General features: G+C 36.3%; 1 protein-coding gene across 11 annotated transcripts in view; it reads left to right on the forward strand.

Annotated features, from left to right (window-relative positions):
• DMD (dystrophin) overlaps positions 1-21009 on the forward strand; it is a 918699-nt gene that overhangs the window by 785162 nt on the left and 112528 nt on the right. For all 11 annotated transcript variants that reach the window (XM_027636380.1, XM_027636395.1, XM_027636430.1 and 8 more), the window contains 2 exons: positions 5977-6055; positions 18521-18581. In XM_027636380.1, the coding sequence (XP_027492181.1) occupies positions 5977-6055; positions 18521-18581 (140 nt within the window). The remainder of the gene's footprint in view (positions 1-5976; positions 6056-18520; positions 18582-21009) is intronic.

The following is a 21009-nucleotide window of genomic DNA, read 5'->3' on the forward strand; positions in this document are numbered from 1 at the left end:
AGTGAGAAATTCCAGAGAAATCTGGTGAGGAAGAGTTTCAAATTTTTTTAAGGATAAAACAAAAAATTTCTCTTTGAATCTAGTGTTGGGCTAGTGTGACAGTAGACCTACCAATGATGGGCCAGGAAGAGGGAGAATTTAAATATTTTTTTCCATTATTGTATTAATAAACCCCTATCAAAATAGCACAGACACCACTGAGTCTTTGCAATGACAATATATGTCTTGGAAATAGGTGTAGTAGAAACTGCTGTTAATTTCCATGACTATCAAAGATGAAAAGAGCTATTTTTTTTTTCCTAGAAAGAATAAAACTTGATTTAGAAATTGCAGACATGTAATGAAGTGTGCTGAGCAAACACAGAAAGAAAAAAAATAAAAGCTACTTTTTGCCTTGCTTTGCTTGGCAAATTAAAATATTTCTAAAGAGATCCACCCACACCAACAAAATGGGGTTTGATTCACTGTTCACACTGTTTTTTCTGAAGCACCTACATCTCTTCCTAGCCTAATCTTAGGAGAAAATTGGCAGTTATTTTCAACTGTGGAAACTTGATCACACTACAAGGGACTTAGAGATGCTCATTTAAACCCTGTTTCTGCAATAAGCTTCTTTATTTCCTTGCTTATAAAATAATTTGAGAAAAAATGTAAATATTATATGTGATTGCAATTTAGAAATTAGACTGAGAAGAAAATTATTAAATCTTTTTACGGGAAACAGTCTTCAATGTTTTCAAACACAGAGAGATGAATGTATAATGCATCTCTTTATCTGTTTCACTAGCATGGCAGCAGCTGAACTAACCTGTGCTATAGTACAGCAAAGAGGGAGTTTTATGGTGTCATTTAGGAAGAACTGTAGGTGTTTGTGCTTCTTTTTTCTTCAAGAGTGTGCATTTTCAGAGTTAACATTCACACTGACCAGGAAAGCCAAATGCAGTTGCCTGCTAGATCTCCTAAAGAAGCTCTGCAAGATACATTGTTTGAATATATCAAGATACATCGCATTTAATAGATAACTAGCACTTTAGTGCTGTTGTATGCCATGTTCTTCAGCTTTATAAAGGGGTGTGTCCAAACAGAGGACTATGATAGAGAAGTGAATGAATTTTGAATTACAGTTTGGAACCCACAGAAGTCTCTTTCTGAATTGCCTCAATGTTAACAAGGGTGAAGGCAGTCACATATTCCCCTGCAACATTCCCTTTTTACCTGATGTTTTCTTACTGCCCGTGATCACCAGCTTCTTGAGCCATTTTTTTGGTGACTATTTAAGGTTTAAAAATAAAACTTTTTAATAAATTGCCAGCCAAGTTCATTGAATGTGAATTCTCTTAAGTGTGCTGAACACAGAGATGTTTGACCAGTCACCTCCGTTCCTACAGCTTTGCAGCTGCTCATTTTGCAGAGTAGTTTAAACTGGTGATCAGAGCTCACCTGCCTGGGAGATAAGTACCCCAGGGATAGTTTCTTCCACTGAACTTGTTCAGTTAAAAATCAAAGCTATGGGCAAGATTGGGTCAGGATTAAACCACACCTTAGACCTAGGCTGAGTATTATGTTGCTCCAGTGTGGAATTTGTATATCCAAGATTATAAGACTGATGGATTGACAGTTACTATTTTTATAGCTCTTTGTTAAGGACACTCATTATCTGCAGGCACAACTTCAAAAACATGATGGGATGGGGGTTGTTCCTCCTTCCTGCATCACATCTTTCTGGGTAGTTCAGCGACTCCAGCACACCTGAACACTGTTGAGTACTTCTGGAGAACATGGAAAATACTGAGAATCAAACAACTCACTTTTCCTTCTTGATCCAGGCCTGCTCTGCAGTGTGATCTTAAACACAAAAGAAGGCTTTCTATAAAAAATATTCTCAGCTAAACCCCTTTAAAAAAAAAAAAAAAAAAGACCCCAGAATTTTAGTAGTAGATCCAAGTTAAATCCATCAAATCCTTATTACATAAAGTACTTGCAAACTATTCTTAACAACTACAACATAGGTTTCCTTTTGTTATTGTCATAATTTGTTTATCTGAACCTGAGCTAAATAGATAGATAGATAGATATATTCAGTTCACGTCTGCATCCAAATGAGGTGAAACAGAACTTGTTTCATCAAATGTTTCTGAAGTCTTTAAAGTAGAAAGAGTTTAAATAACTTTTTTTTTTAATTGTTAATTTGTGTAGCAGAAGCTGTTTCTGTTCCATGTCAATATCACTTAAAATCAGTATAGGATTTTTAATATTACCATCTTCAGCTTCAAGTATGTTTACTGCACTACTGTGGTTCCTTCATTTGTTATGACTGAAAGAAGATAACTGTTATGTAAAAAATTAGATTAAATAAATAATGGAAATGCACATCTTTTCAAGCATGTATCCTCAGTGGAGAAGAGTGATGGTTCAAGTATCCCAATTACAGAAAATTCTGAAGTTTGTGTTTAAGTCATAATCAGATATAAAAATACTTTGGTCTGTTTAAACCAAATTCCCATATCTTGATTCAGACAAAGCAATAGCTGACTTTTTAGAAACCCATCTATTGGTTGTTTTTTTTTAATAACATTTCTTGTGGAGAAATACCGTAGAGTTTTACCTAAAAGATATTGAAATCAAGTCCATAGTCCCGCCCCATGGAGGTTAGACCAGATAATCCACTGTGGTCCCTTCAAACCTCACCCTTTCTGTGATCTTGCATGTTACATGCTGGTAATAAATAGTACCTTTAAAATTATTACTTTTTGCATGTTATTCTGGCTAAGCTGATACTACTGAAATCAGACAAGATAGTTATTCCTTCATTAACAGTATGTATGTTTTCTTCCATTTAAAACAAGGAAAATGAATGCTTGAATGAGGTTGAGAATTTTGCTGTTTTCTTCACACAAGGCTCCGGTTTTCCACATCATTTTATTAATAAGGAAAACTGCACTTGGTTCAGAGCATAGCATACAGAAATACATAGGATACTGTTTGTGGTTATGTTGGAGGTACATATTTCACTTGACTTGAAAGAAAACAAAACAAAATTTAAAATTTGGGAATTACCTGTGGGTTGTTTATGAAAAATAAGAAAAAAATTCTACATGCCAGTGGGGATTTTTTTGAAGAATCACAAATCGTTGATGAAGACTTAATGTGGATATGGTTTCCTTCTCCAGGTAGTTAGGGTGTAAGTCACAAAGCTGAATCCAACTCTGATTTTATTGGATCAGAGACACATTCTTCTGTAACTCTAAGTAATCGTTTTGATGGGGTTTTATTGTTCATCATAACCTGAGTTATTGTGGGTTCAATTTCTGCTATTTTATCATTTACATATTAGTTTTGGTAAAATTAATAGAAACTGACTTCAATAATCTTCATTGCTCTACCACCCGCAGTGAGTTCATCTTTTGGCATCTAAAAGGTAGTCTGCGAATATATCAATAAGTGGTATTTCCTGGCAGCCAAATGGAATAACATTTTGTGCTCTCAGGTGATATTTCTTGAAGAATACTGAAGATTTCCCAATATTTTATTCTTCTCTGTATTGACAAAATCTACCTCTAGACAGAGGTATTTCCTGGCTCACATCCAAAGCTGTTCAGTTTGAAAGTTTACCCTGAAGTGCGTAAGGTATTTTATTTTGCTGATGTACCTATATGGCTAAAAATCTTTAGTTTAATAATTTCATACAGCTCAAAGGTCACCTTGATATTTTGAAGGGATTGAAATTCTCAGTTTTAGCACACTTATAGAAGTTGTATGGCCTGTGTGCTGGCAGTGGTTACGTGTACCGAAGGGTTCCCATACCCTCTTCTGACCACAAGTTGGCTGTTGACATTCTCCTACATGAAATACTGCTCCCCACAGCACATTTTTAGAGCTCTCATTCTCTTTAGAGATTCTGCATGCCATCCTAGTTGACTTACTGAGAATTTATTAACCGATATTTGCTAAAGACAAAAGAGGTACGTTATGAGGTAGTTTTAAGAGGATTCCAAAGAGTTGATGGAATTCCATTAAAATTTCTTCCAGCTGTTTGTGGGGATTTTTTGCTTGTGTTTATATACATTTAAGATTATTTTCCTAGTCTTTGTTGAAAGGCTGTTTCGTTGTTAAAAATGGCATCACATTAGTTAATGCTTTTGTACTTAAGCTAATTACATTGATGACCAGAAGCAGCCCTGTTGTGGTTTTCTATGCACTTACAGACTTCCCTAGTTTATATCTGTACTGTGAATTAGGTGTAAACTCAAGCTCAAAGCCAGTCCTTAGTATGAAGCATCCCTTAACAGAACATCTATCCATGTAATACCCTCTAGGCTTAAATGGTCCTTTACCCAGCCTTCTTGTACCCACAGTTTCAGAAGTTGTCCAGAGTTCAGCCTCTTCCTAGGCTTAGTTTTTGTCTAGCTGAGCGCTCAGCAAGATTAAACAGGAAAAGCACAGGTCATAGGACTAAGCCAGCATGTATCTGCCTTATACCTACCAGTATAAATTCTGATCTGGGAGCAATTCTGGATTCAAGGAGAGTAGAAATAAGAACAGAGGCTGTATGGGGATGTGATTGTAGCTGAGCTGTGTAGAGAGATGCTGCTCAAGGGAGACTAACAAAAAATTACATTGATAGTGTCTGTGTATGAGAAGCCAGAGGAGAAGACATAGAAATGGAGAAAGCTTCAGAAGAACCTGAAAAATGGCTTGAGGAAGGAAAGGAAATGGGCATTTGGGCTTATGGTGTTAGTTTTAAAACTGTAAGCAAAGAAATTATGTCCTGTTGATAAATTCCTATTGCTTACTTAAACAAGATTTTGGGCTCTAGGGGTTATTTGGCAAACAGTCATATCAAAGAGCTGGTTAATCCTATCATTATTTTTCCTTTCTGACTGTATCATGCCAAGTCATTATGCAATTATTCCTTCCTACCACCAACCAAAAAAATTCCCTGAAACTATTAAAATGTGGATTGCTTTTTATTTGTACAACCTATTTGTTTCCTTGTTATGTATCTCACAGTTAAGCCAATTAAAAGATGAATCGCTCTTACCTTCTGCTGTGCCAGTGTTGATGGAACAATTTTTCTTACAGGCAATATTTAAATTAAAGGAATCTTCTTCCTATCAGTTGTTTTACTAAATGTAATTTAAAAATATTCTATCATTACTTTCAAACACTTTTTCTTGCTTTACCTAATCCTATTCTTAGGTCTAACTTTATGATGACATCGTTTTAGCATATAGGCTGTAAAGGTGCTGGTAGATGTCATTCATACACTGTGGAATCTTTTCACAACCACCCTCTTTTGGCTGCTTGCTCAATACTTGACTGGGGTTTTCAAGGAAAAAAAATAAAACCAATCTTACAATTCGTGTCTCTGTTTTCATGCAGTGCACCAACCCAACAAAATGTTAGGAAAAACATGTTCTTCAAAGGGCTATACCAAGGAAAGGGTTGAGGGGCTATGATTTGACTGATTAAAAGAACAGTGAAATGTTTGTAACAGCAGCTCCTTGGTCAGTGCCATTTCAGCACTCTGTTATCCCATCCACATTAAAAGAGATTATTTTTCACATGCTGATTTATACTAGTATACTTTCAAAAGTACTTTAGAAGTAGTTTTTTAAAGGTATTAACAGATGGATGTTTTGACTTCAATATTGGCAAGCAGCAGTAATACTCTTTTCAGGTGCATAAAGTCAGGCCAGTTTGCTATACTGTTACTTATCAGCCTTTTCAACTTGTTCTAGCATCAGTTAGAGATGGGGGGAACCTCCAAAAACCAAACCTTTTTTTTTTAACTCCTTTCCTTCCAATAAGACACAGTAAATTCCAGTCAGACCCTGAGGGGTAATGATTGTTGCAGGAACTTGCTTATTTTAAACTGAATATTCACTAATGAAAAAAAAAACAACTATCTGAATATAATTTCTGTTTGTTACTTGTTTAGAAAAGAATCTTTTTTTTTTTCTCCTCTCTTAACAGGTGGCCATTGATGAGCGCATCAGGCAACTGCATGAAGCTCACAGGGATTTTGGCCCTACTTCCCAGCATTTTCTTACCAGTGAGTAATTTCCCATTTTTCTTGCTCACCCTACATACATAAATTAATTGATACTTTTGTAGCCATGTGCTGGTTATTGTTGCTATGAGTTTCTATTTTAGACTGTGTTGTAATGGTTTTCTTCTTTTTTCTTTATTCCTGGGTGCAGAGGACTGTTAAATATAAGTTCATATAATCCAGATCCAAGGTAAAAGGAAACATCTGCCAGTATCAAGTCTCTGTGTCCATACATCTGTCACTGCAAGGCTGGTCCTCATTGTTTGAGGATTCATTTTAGAACTAACAAATTAAAAATTATATTAAAATGAGTTTCTGATGATTTTAACCCTGAAAGGATTAAAAAAAAAAAAAAAAAAAACAACAACCCAAATTTGGTTTATCTGTTCAAAGAAATGTTCAGCTCCAAAAAGGGACAAAATAAGAGCTGCAAGAAAAATATTTTACAGGATTTGACACCTTAGCAGAGCAGTGAGAAGGAAAGTTGGCAGAAGAATGGCAGCTAAGTAAACTTTTTACAACTCTGCATAAAATGTAACTGTCAGTAAAATTCCTGCTCCACCTCCACACACATTCTTTTATCAAGGATGTTTTGAAGTACACTGAAAGACAACTTGAAACACCTTCAAAGCTCCAAGGCAGTGAAGCTTCTCAGAGGCCATGTCTTTTCTATTGTACTTCAATTAAGGAGAGTAAACAGTAAAGCTTTATTTAAGAGATTATATCAGGAGAACAGAACATAGTCACGGGATAATGGTCTCCTACATGCAGAGGGACAAGTTATCCAGACATCAGAAATAGATGTTACTATTATTGCACAGCTACATTCACAGTGGGATAGAGGACAAACTTTTCTTCAGCTGATACTGCATTGTAATTTTAATAGGTTAACCATTTTTCCACTGAAAATCTCAATGGGAAACTGAAAAGTCTCAGCGGGATGAACTGCAAATTCAAAACCAGAGTAAATATTGTGCCATATAAGAATAATGCAGGCTGATTCAACCCTGCACGTTGTTTTATCAAACTATGATCCTATGAAGAAATGAGCCCTATTTTTTTACTTTTTTCAAAATCTCTTTTATTTAACTCTTAACCACTGGGAGTAATTTGTCAGCTCACTATATATAACTACAAATTCAGACCTGTCAAGATTGAATGTGTGAAAGTTGTTACGGGTATGTGACATGAATGCAATGTGTAAACAGATGCCTGTTTTTCTTATAACCCACGGTGTATTCCTGCTGAAAGAATAAATTTGTAGGGTAAATTATACAAGCCTGGAAAAGACTAGAGTGACCTGTACTACATTATCACACCAAACAGCACGTCCTTGTTCTCTGTGCTGGTGTTGAGCGCAGCCAGGCAATTTGTGTGATGGTTATGTCCTAGACCCATTCTGCCTTATTACTGATAAACTAGATCAATCTAAAAGTTGCTCAGTGTTATGATAATCACCTTTTTCAGCCCACCCACTGTTAGTGAGACACTGAGATGTTATTCTTCTTTGTAACTAATTAGAGCCAGCAAAGTGTGGAAATCATTCTGGACACTTCTCACCACTTGAGAATCACTGTAGGAAAAGGAAGCAGGTGAAAATGTGTCGAATTTGGAAATAGTCAAATCACTGAGAAAAATGGACATGTGTGTTTGTTTGTTTGCTTGTTCTCTCTCTCTTAGTTGTGTGTGCAAATACATATTCTTACCCATGCTTGCAAAAGTTAGGTATTTGAAGCTCTGAAAATATCTACAGAATCTTTCACAAGTATAAGTATTCAGTCACTGAAACTGCCATATCAGTCCCATCTTTCAAAAGCACCAAATTCCAAAAGCCTCCAGTTCCTCAGTATCATGTAGTATTACTATGCCTGAGGAAAATATCATACTTTGACGTGCTTTTTATGCACTACCTCTGCTGCATCCCTACATGGATGGAAGCACATCTCTTGGAGAGATAGCACTGCAGGAGGGGGAGAACTACAGTCTTTGCCCTCTAGCACTAGTCTTTTTACTGTTGCTGTACTGTTGAGGTTGAACAAGGCAAACCTAAGGGCTGCCAAACAGAATTGGGCAGGTCAAATGAGAGTGAGTTTAATGGCTTGTAAATGAGCTTTCAGTACATGGCAAACAGAGTCCAAGTTGATCAGTCTAGCTGTAGCAACAGCAGTGAAGAGATGAATCATAGAAATTTTTCTGTTTTTATTTTATAAGCTCAACTCAGAGCATTTTTATCTAAGGAGCCAAGATACACATCAGATCAATGCAAACTATAATCAGTAAAGAAAATAAGCAATCTATTGGTGATGCATACCTAGTTTATATGCAAGTTATAATCGTTTCATCCTCTAACTCAACATCAGCTTTCCCTGCACCATACATGCTTGCTCACCTTAAGGTGCAAGTGATAATCTTCAGCTCCCAACTGTGTTTATAACCTTATACAAAAAATGGTCCGTTTAGAGTTTATATACCATTAAGTAGTTCTGCAAAAAGGGTGATACTGCAGTCAAGTTCACATAAAATCAGTGACTGTATTACATTTCTCTCCTGTCTGAAAGAAATAAATATGAGCTGCTAATCTGTGGAAATTTTTTCATGTGTTTGTTATTATTTTATACATAGAATTTATAGCATCATCTGTCTGTTTCTGCTTGGTTGAAGCAGAAGCTGCACAGGGCTGTTGAAAACCTAGCACAAAAATAATGGGGAAGTGATGCAGGGACCTCATATTTGTCATGCCCTGTGCAGGCAAGGAATCAAGTGGTAGTCCCTGCTTTTAAGCATTTGGAGGCTGTTCTAAGGGCTATTCTTAGAGCTGTTTCCGAAAGGGATTGGAAAGAAAGTGTGAGCTAGAGAGATAAGGAGTGAAAAAGGGGGAAAAAAGTCTCCTCCTTTGTAATATTTTTACTTTAGGGACAATTTTTCTCCATTGCCTTTTCATGCAGTTCACTGTTCTTTTTCCACTCTTTCATCTTCCAAATGACCAGGTGACAGTGTTTATCTGTGCTGTTGCACAGGATAATTCAAATGTCTCCTGGTTGTGAGTTAAAAAGATAGTGACAAAGAACAGGTGTGCACTAGTGTTTCTGCCCACCGAGGCTGTGGTGTGCCCTGAAGTGTCTGAGGCAAAAGTGGCCCTTACTTTTAAAAACGGGCCCTTACTTTTCTGCTAGCGCATGAACTTGCCTCTCTCCATGCATTCTGCATTTTTTACTGGGCTCTCTCACTTCAGTTTTTGATCTTCTGATCAGTTCTTCATGCTTCCCCATACTCATTTCACTCTGCCTGTCTCCACAGAGTCCCAGCTCCTCCTCAATTCATTCCTTACCAAGGACAGAAGCTCCCAGCATTCACAACAGTAGTTGTTAAGATATATCTGATAAAGTTACTACATGTGCAAGACATTATATCATGAATTCTTGAAGTGAGTTTGTTTGTTTTGAAGGACTTGCTGTTTAATTAGAATTCTCTAAATCAGGGTGTAAAAAAATAGCAAAAATGAGATCTTTCTATTAAAGAGAAACTTGTAAATATTTAGCAAAGTAATAAAAAAAATCTGTGATCCTTTCATGGATGATGGTGCCTAATTTGGGAATTATATGCAGTAATTGAGGTGTGAAAAAAATTATCTGCAAATTTCAAACATAATGCCAGCTCCAGAGTTCTCAGTGACTCCTCTGGAATAATTTTACTATTTTGACTTCACCTTTATTTTTCTCTGTGATTCTCCCTCTTACATAGAATGAGATTCATTGTCTCTTATTGGAGGACCCACCTATATTTGTCACAGTGGTTATTACTTTTTCTTGAGATGCAATAAATGAGAGGTAGGATTGATGTCAAAATTGGTTTTAATATCATTTGCTGTGCTCTCCAGCCTCCTATCAGTCCTGGTTTTAATGGCATAGTTCATTCATGTGCACTGCTTATGATTGCTGAAAAATAGAAGGTATTACATCTTTTAAAAATGTGAGCAAACCTTGTAATTTACTGTGCAGCCCCAGTATGAGCCATCTGTTAGTAAGTATAGCATGTCAATGAAGTGACTGCGTGAAATAGTGCTCAAGATATAACCAGCAATTACTTAAGACTGAGACTGGAAGATTCCAGGCATTACTTGTGATTTCCAAGCTCAGAGAACATGGACTTTTGTTAGGGTGGAATAACCTGAAAATACGAGGAACAGAAAGAACATTTAGGTTTACAAGGCTAACAGGCAGATATGCATCTACTGAACATTTTGGAATTTGCATTTCCAAGGCTACCAGCTTTTGCTACCTGCATCCACCAGCACCAACTGTTCAATCCACACACCTAAATATGTGCTAGGACCTGTATTCTAACTGTAGATAACTAACAATGCCTTTCAGTTTTGGACTTGTAAGCAAGAACAGCACTGACTTCAACATGAAACAAGGCAGCCACAGCAGCTTTCATTCAGAAACAGAAAGGGGACTAATGTTGAGGTCAACAGTTTATATTGCAAGATCATGATCAGAGTGCATCTGCTGCATTTTATATCAGACAATTGTTGCCTAAAAATAAAATATATGGTCATGGGAGTGGGCTCTGTAAGCTAGGTCTCTCTCAGGATATGCTCAGAGCTGTTAAAGTTCAGATCAGGCTTTTTTTTCTTCTTTGTGTGCCTTTGTGTTTTCCTTCAGTTATTTAGGCCACTATCCTGAGAAACTGGAGGTGTAGGTCTGAATTCCTTCAAGCTGGAAGAGAAGTCAAGTACTTACATCTCCCACCTTCTGTGTGAGTGATTAGTTTATTATGCAAAGCAAAGATTAGGGAAGCTCTTTCTTGCACAGGCAGATGTCTTTGAAAGGGCAAGTCCTGCTAATTAAGACATCTGACTCTGAAAATGACAGGGCTCTGTGACTTAAAACACTTCACCCATCCATCTGATAGATTATTTTTCAGTGCGAGCAACTGTGTCTTTCTCTCTTATTTCTTATTGCATACATTATGTCATATTGTCTTTCAGATATCACTTTTGGCAAGCAAACATTGAAGATTATGTCCATTCATCCATGTCTTTGGATAAATGATTTAATAATTTTAGATATGACATCCAATGTTTTGAATAGAAAATATTACCAGGTAGTAGAATAAAGACAGAGGATAAGTGGTCACTAAAAAAACAACCTAACTGTGAGAACTCTCTGAAAGCAAAGGGATTTTATTATTGAATTTAAATATGGTCATATTAGCTAGAGGAGCCTGATTGCTAGAAAACTTTTGTGTAAATGCAAAATGACTACATGTGCTTCTGAAAAGGAAAAACTATTAAAGTACCAACAAAAAATTCACTTCTTGCCGTTGTTATTATCATGGTGAATTTCTACCACCACTGGGCACCAATTCAACGTCAAGACTTTTGGGATGAATAAATCAGATTTAAAGTTAGGAAAAAATTTCTTCAATCCATTTCTTCCTCATTTACAGTATCATGACCATAGCTACAATTTTTGGTAGTGCTAGCCTTGACCTGACAGCTAAAGGTTTTTAGAGTAATTAAACATTGATATATTTTGAAAGAATATCTTTATGCTTACTTTTGGAATAAAATTAGTAGAATTAATGTCACAGTGAAAGTATGTCATGAAGTCATATGATCACCATATTTTCTTGTGAGCCTTAATTTTTTCATTATGTATTATTCTCAGGAAAACCACAGAGAATCTCTCCATAAATTTTAATAATTTTTTAAATTCACAATGAAATAAGATTTATGGAATTCTAGCTTCATATTTATATTTTTCTCTTTCCTGCACTATTGTGCTAAGTGACCCTTTCTACTATAATACATTGTATACAAATTTCTGAACAAAGTTATAAAGTCAGTTTTGAAATGATGGTGTTCTCCCCATCTCTTCACCCAGAAGCAAGCAATTTTTCCTTGTAACTAATATCTAGTGTTTGTGGGAAAAAAAGGCTTTCAACAAAAATATCTTAGAATGGTAGTTAAAAGTTATTTTTAACTCTTGGTTTTCATTTGTCATCAATTTAAAAATGCTGTGTGGTATTTATTTTAAAACAGAGAGGGAAATTTTCTGGGAGGGAGTGATTAGGAAAAATGCTATCTTACTTTTTTTATGGCAGCCTAATTAATTTCTTTAACTTATCCTTGGTTAGCAGGATATCCTATATTCTGCAATGCTAAATAATTTCAAGTAATCAAATATTATTTTTTAATCTTAATGAGTATAAGACTCAAAATATGGTTTATTGCCTATTATATTTTTGTCCACTCTCTGAATTAGTACGTTGCTAAGACAGATTTTTCCCCAAAATATTTTGTACTCTTTTTGGAGTAATATTGGGTCTGTGAATCTAAATGAAAACTACATTTTTTCACACTGCCAAGTTTAACTCTGATGAATTTAATTATATGCCCATGGTTTCATGATTTGTATGTTGTGTTCAGTTTAGGACATTCCTTTTTCCTCAGGCTCCAGGACTGGAATAAAATAAGCATATTCTATATCTGTATACTAAAAAATTTCTGTTATATCTTGCTATGTAAGACATGGAATATTTACCAAAGATTTATTGTTCTGTTAGTCTAATTTAATTTACCAAAAATCACCACCAATTTGATTAGGCCATTTTATGACCTCATTTGATCAATCAACTTTAGAGATCTCATTTTTAAGAACATAAGAGTGTAACAGAAGCTAGCAATATGAAGTTCTTGTAACTTGGAGTATGTGGATCATTGTAGACTCTATCATTTTACTGTATTCGATGTAGTATTCTACTACTAAACAAGTAGATGATTGTATTTTTACCATTTTACAGTGACATTTAAGAAAATGATCATTAGATGTATTGTATATTTCCTGTTAAAAGTGACATTTGGAAACTTCTGGAAACACTGTTCATGATTAAGGGTGTTCATTATTTAAATTTTATCGTATAATGTTGACCCTAAGATGCAGGTGATAAATCTGATGTTGGCCATAAAGATTCCAGCAGGAAATGCAAGATGGAAGGGCCTCTTAAAAAACTCTTGTAAAATGACTCTTGTAACTGGCCCTGATCATGTGCTGAGCTTTTTAATGCTAATAGTCCTTTCTTGAAATTGGTTAGAAGTGCTCTATAAATGGTGTGTTCAGTAAATGTCTGCATGTGTGCTACAGCAACAGATGATGCTGCTGGCATTCCAGGGAAGTAGTGAGGCTTCAGAACAGCAGAATCCAAGCTGAGAAGGGGCCCTCTATCTCCAAAATCCCCATGAATCCATCCCCATGTGCAGTGAGGAGCAGAGTAGACCCCATGCTGTGTAGTCCTTATGAAAGGCAGGTTTTGATTGATGTTTCTGCCTCTGGCATCAGTTTCTTCAGCTCTGTGGTGCCATCTTAGACCTCGGTGCTACACAACACAGTCTGATTGTTCATCAGTCTCATCTAATACAATAATAGATGCACATAATTTAGAAATCAATTCTATATAAATCTGGGGTAAAAAAAAAATATCTTTTAGAGGTGTATACTGACATTTGTTGCAAAGGGTCTTGAAGAACTTGTAGATTATGCAAACACTACTATTGTGCCATTGTCACGCAGGCATACGTTTTGGAGATGGCATCCTGCCAGTGTGTATCATGAACTGATTATGTTGAGGAAACATTGCTTTAGCATGTTCTCTAAGGAGGAGAAGCATGAGCTCCTTATAGTCTGTGGAGAGCAGTAGTTTTTAATTTATAATGGTGTAATTTGAAAATAATTGAAATATAGTACTCAATGCATCTTCTTTGGAAAGTTAAGGTAGCTTACTGATGTGAACTTCTGATTCTTGGGGAATCAGAGTCTTTCCAGATGCAAAGATAGTCTTATCATTTCTTTCTCCCTTCCTGCCTTTATCTGAAGTCACCAACTCCTTACCTTGCTGTAGTGAAAGATATTGGTATCAAAACAAACTTTATGTGAATAAATAATTTCCTATATCTATGTTTGTATTAAGGTATTAATGATGATAATGCTAGGTGGAACAATGTGAGTCATGCAGGTAGAGTTTCTAGGCTGAATAATGCTAGAGAATTGTTATCACTAAAATGTGAAATATAATTAAGCACCTTGCTGAGTTACAGCTACTGTGGCCACCAAACAGGGTAATGTGAATGTAAAAATGAGCTTAGCTTTAACTACTATGATGCTGAAAGGCACATATAATAAATATAATAAATTTCTACTGAAGCAAAAAATAATTGAGAGGCTGTATGTAACTATGTATGGGCACTATGCACTGCTTCTTTGTGGTTTCTGTCCTAAACCCCACAGTGAAAATAAGAGTCAAAAGATTTTTCTTTGTATTTAGAACTGACAATGTACACTCATGCATGACCAGAATTGTGTGCTGACTATGTAAATAAGGATTACTGAGAGTAACAGTTAAGTGTGGACATACTAAATTTACTCTTTGAATAAGTGAAGGAGAAATAGTTTACTATCGGTAAACATACATGTATTTTTCATTATGTTTGCAATGCTAAAATGAAATATTTATAAGATTATTTTTTTGTAGTATCAACATAGGAAAAAATTATACTATCGTCCTCTTTAATATTTCATTCAGATCCCTGCATAGATTAAAATACTACTGAAGTTCAGAGAGCCAGCATGCCACTGTTTCATTATACATTCTGCAAACAAGTAAGGATATAGGTTTACTGTCAGGAACTGTGTTCACGGGCAAAACGAGTCTCAGCTGTTAGCACATGTACAGAATGAAAAACTCCAAAATGAAATAAATAACCATTTAAATGTATACAAATGCAAATAAAATGTAGGGAAGTTTAAATTCACTTTTAAAATGCCTTATATTTTGTTGTAGTATTTAATTTCAGTCAACAGCATTGAAAGTAGCTCAGTGTATGGTAATGGGTTCTTACACTGTGCAAGCTCAAACAGTAAAACACTTGAATTACTCTTAGCAAACAGGAAATATCTGCTTCTTGAGTGCTGTAGCACACAGGGTTACTAGAGCATCAAACAGCCTTTGCTAGCAAGACTTTTTAGATTGACTACTAAAATGGTCTTAACCATTTACCTGTACTAACTTTGTAATGGATAGTAAACCTGTATTGATAACCAAAGATAAGAAACAGCTATTCTCAGCTTCTGGGCTTCTGCCTAAAATGAAATGATTATTCTCTATGTGTAGCTGTAAAAAGTACTGCATATTTTGTCAACTCAAATTTATGCAAGGTTAGAATCATCCAGGAGACCAAAAGTGTATTATAGACAGCTTCACAGCAATCTCTTGAAGGAACACTAAATCCAATTATGCAGAACATCACAAAATTGTTTGTTATTCCTATAGCACTTAGCTCTCATGAAAGCAAAAGTATTTGTTCCCCTTCTAATGGATCAAGAACACTATCGTATGTGAGATTCTGTGATAATAAGTTATGACAGGAAAGCTCTTACCCAGGCTAATAAAGAAGCAACAGAAGAAGTACATCTTCTGAAAAACACACAGCAATCTATTCTGTCCTTCAGATATTGAAGTCAAAACAAATCTTAAAGGGAGAGAACTGTTGCTTGGTAGTATTCCCATTGGGAATATTAAAGATTGGGAGAGAAATATATAAGAAGGTCAATTCTTTGTTAATACTGAAGGGCATTTTATTTTCTAAAATGATAATTTACTGTAATCTCATTCAAGTTATTCCTCAGACAATACCAATGCCCATGGGTAAGAAACCTTAAAATTGTCACTGAGTAAACATTCGAAAACTATTCGATGGACCACATATTAGCACACAGTTTAGCATTACTGAATAAAAACATGCAAAGAAATCACCTAGTAATTGGTAGCGTAAAATGAAATTGTAATCTGTCTCTAATTCCTTGGCTTTTGTTTCCTACTGCCATCTAGATGACGGAGAATATTGGATCAGTCCCCAAAATTGCAAATACAGCAGTTTAGGAAAGAATACAGCAGTAGAAAGAATAATCAAGCATCGTGTTTTAAGAATTTTGTATGAACCTGAAAATAGGGTTAAATGTAGGACATATTCCCTGACTTTAAGGTATTTAACATCAAGACATTACATAATATTGTATTTCTTATAATTTTTGCATTCCTATAAATGACATAACAGATTGTATCTTTACATCATTTGAGGCTACAGCAGTACACAGAAACCGAGCAGCTGCAGCTCAATGGACGGCAGCCTTGGCCTTCACAGCTCCTCAGTGTGCAGTCTGTGAACACTGAACAAAATGGCAATGCCTGGTCCAAGAAGGGATATTCGGTCATGTATAAATTAGGTGAATATTTGAGTGTTTGTATTTTAAAATGCAACAACTCTTGCCTTTGTGGGTCATGCTGCAGACTTCAATGGCAGGTCAGTGAGCTAGTTTTCCAGGAGATCTAACACCATAATTAAAATCCTGTCTCTTGCACACTTTGAGAGTTACTGGTTCTCATGGTTCATACCTTTGAAATTTAATTTTATTTTTTTTAAGGATGCAAATCTGTGTAAATGTAAATAATAGGAAAGCAATGGCACTCAGCTTAGCTATAGGTGGCTGGTTGGAAGTTGAAGACAGCAAGACCTGCAGAGATGCTAAGGTAGAATTTTTAGAACTCCTTGGGCACCAGTAATCTGGAACAATATTATCACATTTATGGAGGGAGACTTTTCACGAGGGCAGGTAGTGATAGGACAAAGGGGAATGGCCTTAAGCTGAAGGAGGGTAGGTATTAGGAAGAAATTCTTTACTGTAAGAATGGTGAGGCACTGGAAGGTTGTCCAGAGAGGTTGTGGACTCCCCATCCCTGAAGGTGTTCAAGATCAGGCTGGATGGGGCTCTAAGTAACCTGGTCTAGTGAAAGGTTCCCAGCCCGTGGTGGAGAGGTCAGAACTACATGATCTTTAGGGTCCCTTCCAACCCAAACCATTCTATGATTCTATCCCTTCCAAACATATTCCTTCTTTTCCCTAGCTTCTTAGCATTGTCCTAAACGTATGTGAAACCCATTCACTCTCCTCCCAGCCTGTACCCTCTTCCCAGAAGCTCTCCCTTCTCTTCTGACCATCTAGAATGGCACCAGTTTCCCCCCTGGAGCTCTCTGATTTGTCTCCCCTCTGTGCAATCCTCAGCCTCCCTCCAACCCTTCTTCACAATTCGTGTGAATGCAGCTCTAAAAAAATAGCAAGTTTTCCCTATACAGGCATTTTTCTAAACATGTTTCATCTCTTTCCTCCAACTCTTGTTGCCCACACTCGAGTATGTGGGCAAGGGAGGGGCACTATACTTCATTCTGCAGACTGACTTCTGTGAATCTGGTACAAAATATATGAAATATGTATATAGGAAATTATTATTTGTGTGGATTGTGATTTGTTGACTGTTAAAGTACCTGCAGTTTGGGAGTGGTGTTTTTAAAGTATCTATTTTGAATAAGAGAGGGAAAGAAAATAGACCCAAATGGTCAAGCAGCTGATTACTAGTTGTCTTGGTAACAATTACTTTCCTTTGTGAACAGTAGGGGTCACTAAAAAGAAGGGTTACACTGGGTGAAACAAACAGGGTTTTTTTTCCTCCACTACATCACTTTTCATATGTTTTCTGTTTTAATCATTATATTAAAGAAAATTCTTGTTTCTACTGCTTTTGACAGACAAAAAACTCCTAATAAAAAAACCACCTCTTGATTATGACCTAAACTATAAATTATCTCTGCCTCTAATAAAACCTCTAATAAAAAATACTTTACAATTGTTTTGCCACAATGAGATTTATAAAACCTTTGTTACAAAATATTTTCATTATGCTGTAAGTTGATGTTGACATTTAACACTGTGATAGACAAGAGTGAGTAATGTAATTTCCTCTCTATTTGTTGTGATCACACTGTCATTTTTTTTTCCATTATTTGCTGTTATTGGAAGGCAATAAGCAGAATTAGTAATGTGGAGAAATAAAAATAAAAGTGTTTACCAATTAGAACAAGTCAACAAGAGAATAAACAAAATACTTAGATAGTCTCTCAGTGTAACTTGTAAACAAGTGCATAATTCTGTTCTTATAAAGATGGAAAGTGCTGACAACACAAGGAAAGAAATAGAAGAAATCCCAGTCAAACACATTAGCAGGAGGAACGCTATAAAAGAACATACCAGAAAGAGAGGTTGCTTCCTCTGCTTCGTATCTGTTCTGAAAGCTTAACTGTCAAGGAGGGGGTTTTATATTTATCTTTGCAGCTGAATGAGTTCAGTTTCTCTCAGATTAGGACAGAAATTTCTGAACAGTAGGTTAATCCTTCCTGTCTTCACGGGCAACTGAGCAAACAGACCTGTATAAACGTGGCCAAGTGTTTAACTGTAATTCTAGAGATTAACGTTGTCTTTCCTGTTTGACCTCCATGTTTCTCTCCTAGGTATGTTTCTATGTATGAATGTATGTGTGCAGTTATTTATTTATTTGTATGTTTGTTTGTTGTTAACAGCTTCTGTCCAAGGCCCCTGGGAGAGGGCAATCTCACCAAACAAAGTGCCGTATTATATCAAGTGAGTATAAATAGTTATTAATTCCAGCTATTTACATTTCTTATTTAAGAGGATATTTAGTAATTTTTTCAGATTATTGTGAACTGCTCCTATAGTGCCTAAATGGGAAGGACAAAAGGGAGTAAAGCATGCTATACATTTCATAGAAGTGTCCCAGTTATTTAAAAACATTGTAGGATGCATTGATTTGTAAATTGTTTGGGTTTATGCTACTGTAAATCACCTGCAAATGAAGTAAAGCTTCAGGGTATCTGGATTATAGTTTAATTTGTGCCATTGCCCACTGAACAGTATGTATGGCAGGTTTTGCAAAATGTGATACACTGTGAGTTATTTTAATCTAGCAATGCACGTACTCAATACCAAGAATTGCTTTAGGGGCAGTACTTGGTAAAGTCCATAGCTGGGGAATGACATGGGAAATTAGTCCCTACAGACTAATCTTTTATAGTTTAGTTCCCAAATTAAATTAGTTTGCTTTAAGAGGTGTGCCTGCACAAAAAATGAGTAGAATTTTTTTTAAAAATCAACATGGAAACACCTGCTTCTTGTGCCTTAAACAGATTCACCACACAAAAACAACAATAAAGATGTTTTAATACATTTTTTTTTTCTTTTGAGTTCTTTACCTGTAATATGCCTTGAACTACTTATGTAACTTCTGAAGGAAAGAGGTGATGCAATACCTGCTATAAAGATGGCAATGCAAGTAACAGAAACATGGGTATTGTTTAATACACATTTTTACCTGATTCCTCCTTATATTCCCTAGACATTTTTCCAACTCAGTGTCACTGAAGCCATCTGGTTGCAGTTAGTTGCAATGGCACTTTAGTTGCAACTTTCACAACAGGGTGAACTTCTACAGCAGCTTTAGAACAAGGATTTGAGTTATGCATGAAGGCAACTAAGTCTGTAGTGCAGTTCAGAGGTACAGCTGTACCTACCTGGTTTACCCTTGCGTTAAATTTGTAATTTTTTGGATGTTTGCATTTGGCTATGAATAATGACACAGTCACAAGGAAGATGGAAAGCTCAGTCAAGAAGGAGAGGTAATCTACCAGAGACATGCTGGAAAGCAAGTTGATGGTCTGGCATGTAAGTCAGTTTATGGCACTAATATGAAGGAAAAGATCCCCCTTTACTCTTTCGCATGGCATGACTTGACATTATGGGGGGAAGTGCCTTGGCAATTCTTAATGTTGGCACAAGATGCATTTCATACCTTGCTTTCCACCTCTTTTGGTGCTACTCACATCCAGCAGCCAAGGGGAACTGTTGACTCTGTTCAAAAATAGTCACTGCTGGTCTTGCTTACTCCTTAATACTTTTTAGTCTTCTGTACTAGGCCATTTACAAATTCCAAAGAATATATTTATTTTATTTTGTTCATCTTAGAAAATATTTTAATAGCCATAACAGTTGTAGCATTAAGTCATGCATCTTGATTTAGGATCCTGCCAACTATGCTGGTTTGTCACAAATTGGTGATTGAGATCACTTAAAGAATCACTGTCAGAGATATTAACAAAAGCAAAGCTTAATAAAGTTCACTGGCAAGGTTCACTCTGTTACTTCCTACAGGGATGAAACATGAAAAGGAAAATCGAGTTCAAATCTATTTCAAATGATTTACCTATAGACCGAAGATGCCAAAGGGTGAGGGAAACCCTCCTATTGGGTCATGAATTTGGGAGAAGACCCTTTTGTTTTCTAGACTCCTGATGGAGCTTAGCTGTGGCTAGGTCCAGTCTCAGTCTCAGACTTGGGCAATGGTGCATATTTAAAAGAATTAACTACATGGATTTCATTAGTATTGGTTTAGCATGCTATCAGCCACTTATTGAGGATCTATTGTAAATAAGGGGTCTCTCCACCTTGGCAAGGAAAGATTTCTTGGTGTCAGGTAAGGAATCTCAATCCTTGAGAAGGGTCACAGCTCAAGGGGACAGTCACTGGTGTGCAGTCCAGTTGTAATTTGAGAGAATTTGAGCTGTAGTCATCCAAAGATGTTTATAGAAAGGTCTCTGCCTCAAGGAACAACCTTGAGAGTTGTCTCAGAGCAAAGGGACATTGCCACCATGCAGCCACGCTGCCTTGCAGGGAGAGCTCAGAGGAGGCTCCCTTAGGTTTTCAAAGTTCTGGGATAAAGAGGTTGACTCATAGTCAAATTTAATATAGTTGGAAGGGTGTGCATGAGGCTCCTTGTACCCAAAACTTTCTTTGTTCTTTGATAAATGAGTCTTGGAAAAGCCGCCTGCTATTCACGCATTAATGATACAATCCATGTTTCAAGCTCACGTGCATCAATGCTCACTGGGTCACTCTGCCCTTTTGTTGGTTCCCTAGAGGAGTTCTTGGCCTGGCTGCAGCTCAGGCCCTTATTTCCTTTGGAGCCTGTACCAAACTATTGCTAGTTTGGTTAAGG

Source organism: Corapipo altera, unplaced genomic scaffold (genome assembly GCF_003945725.1).
Source record: "Corapipo altera isolate COAL_440 unplaced genomic scaffold, ASM394572v1 0, whole genome shotgun sequence".
NCBI lineage: Eukaryota > Metazoa > Chordata > Aves > Passeriformes > Pipridae > Corapipo > Corapipo altera.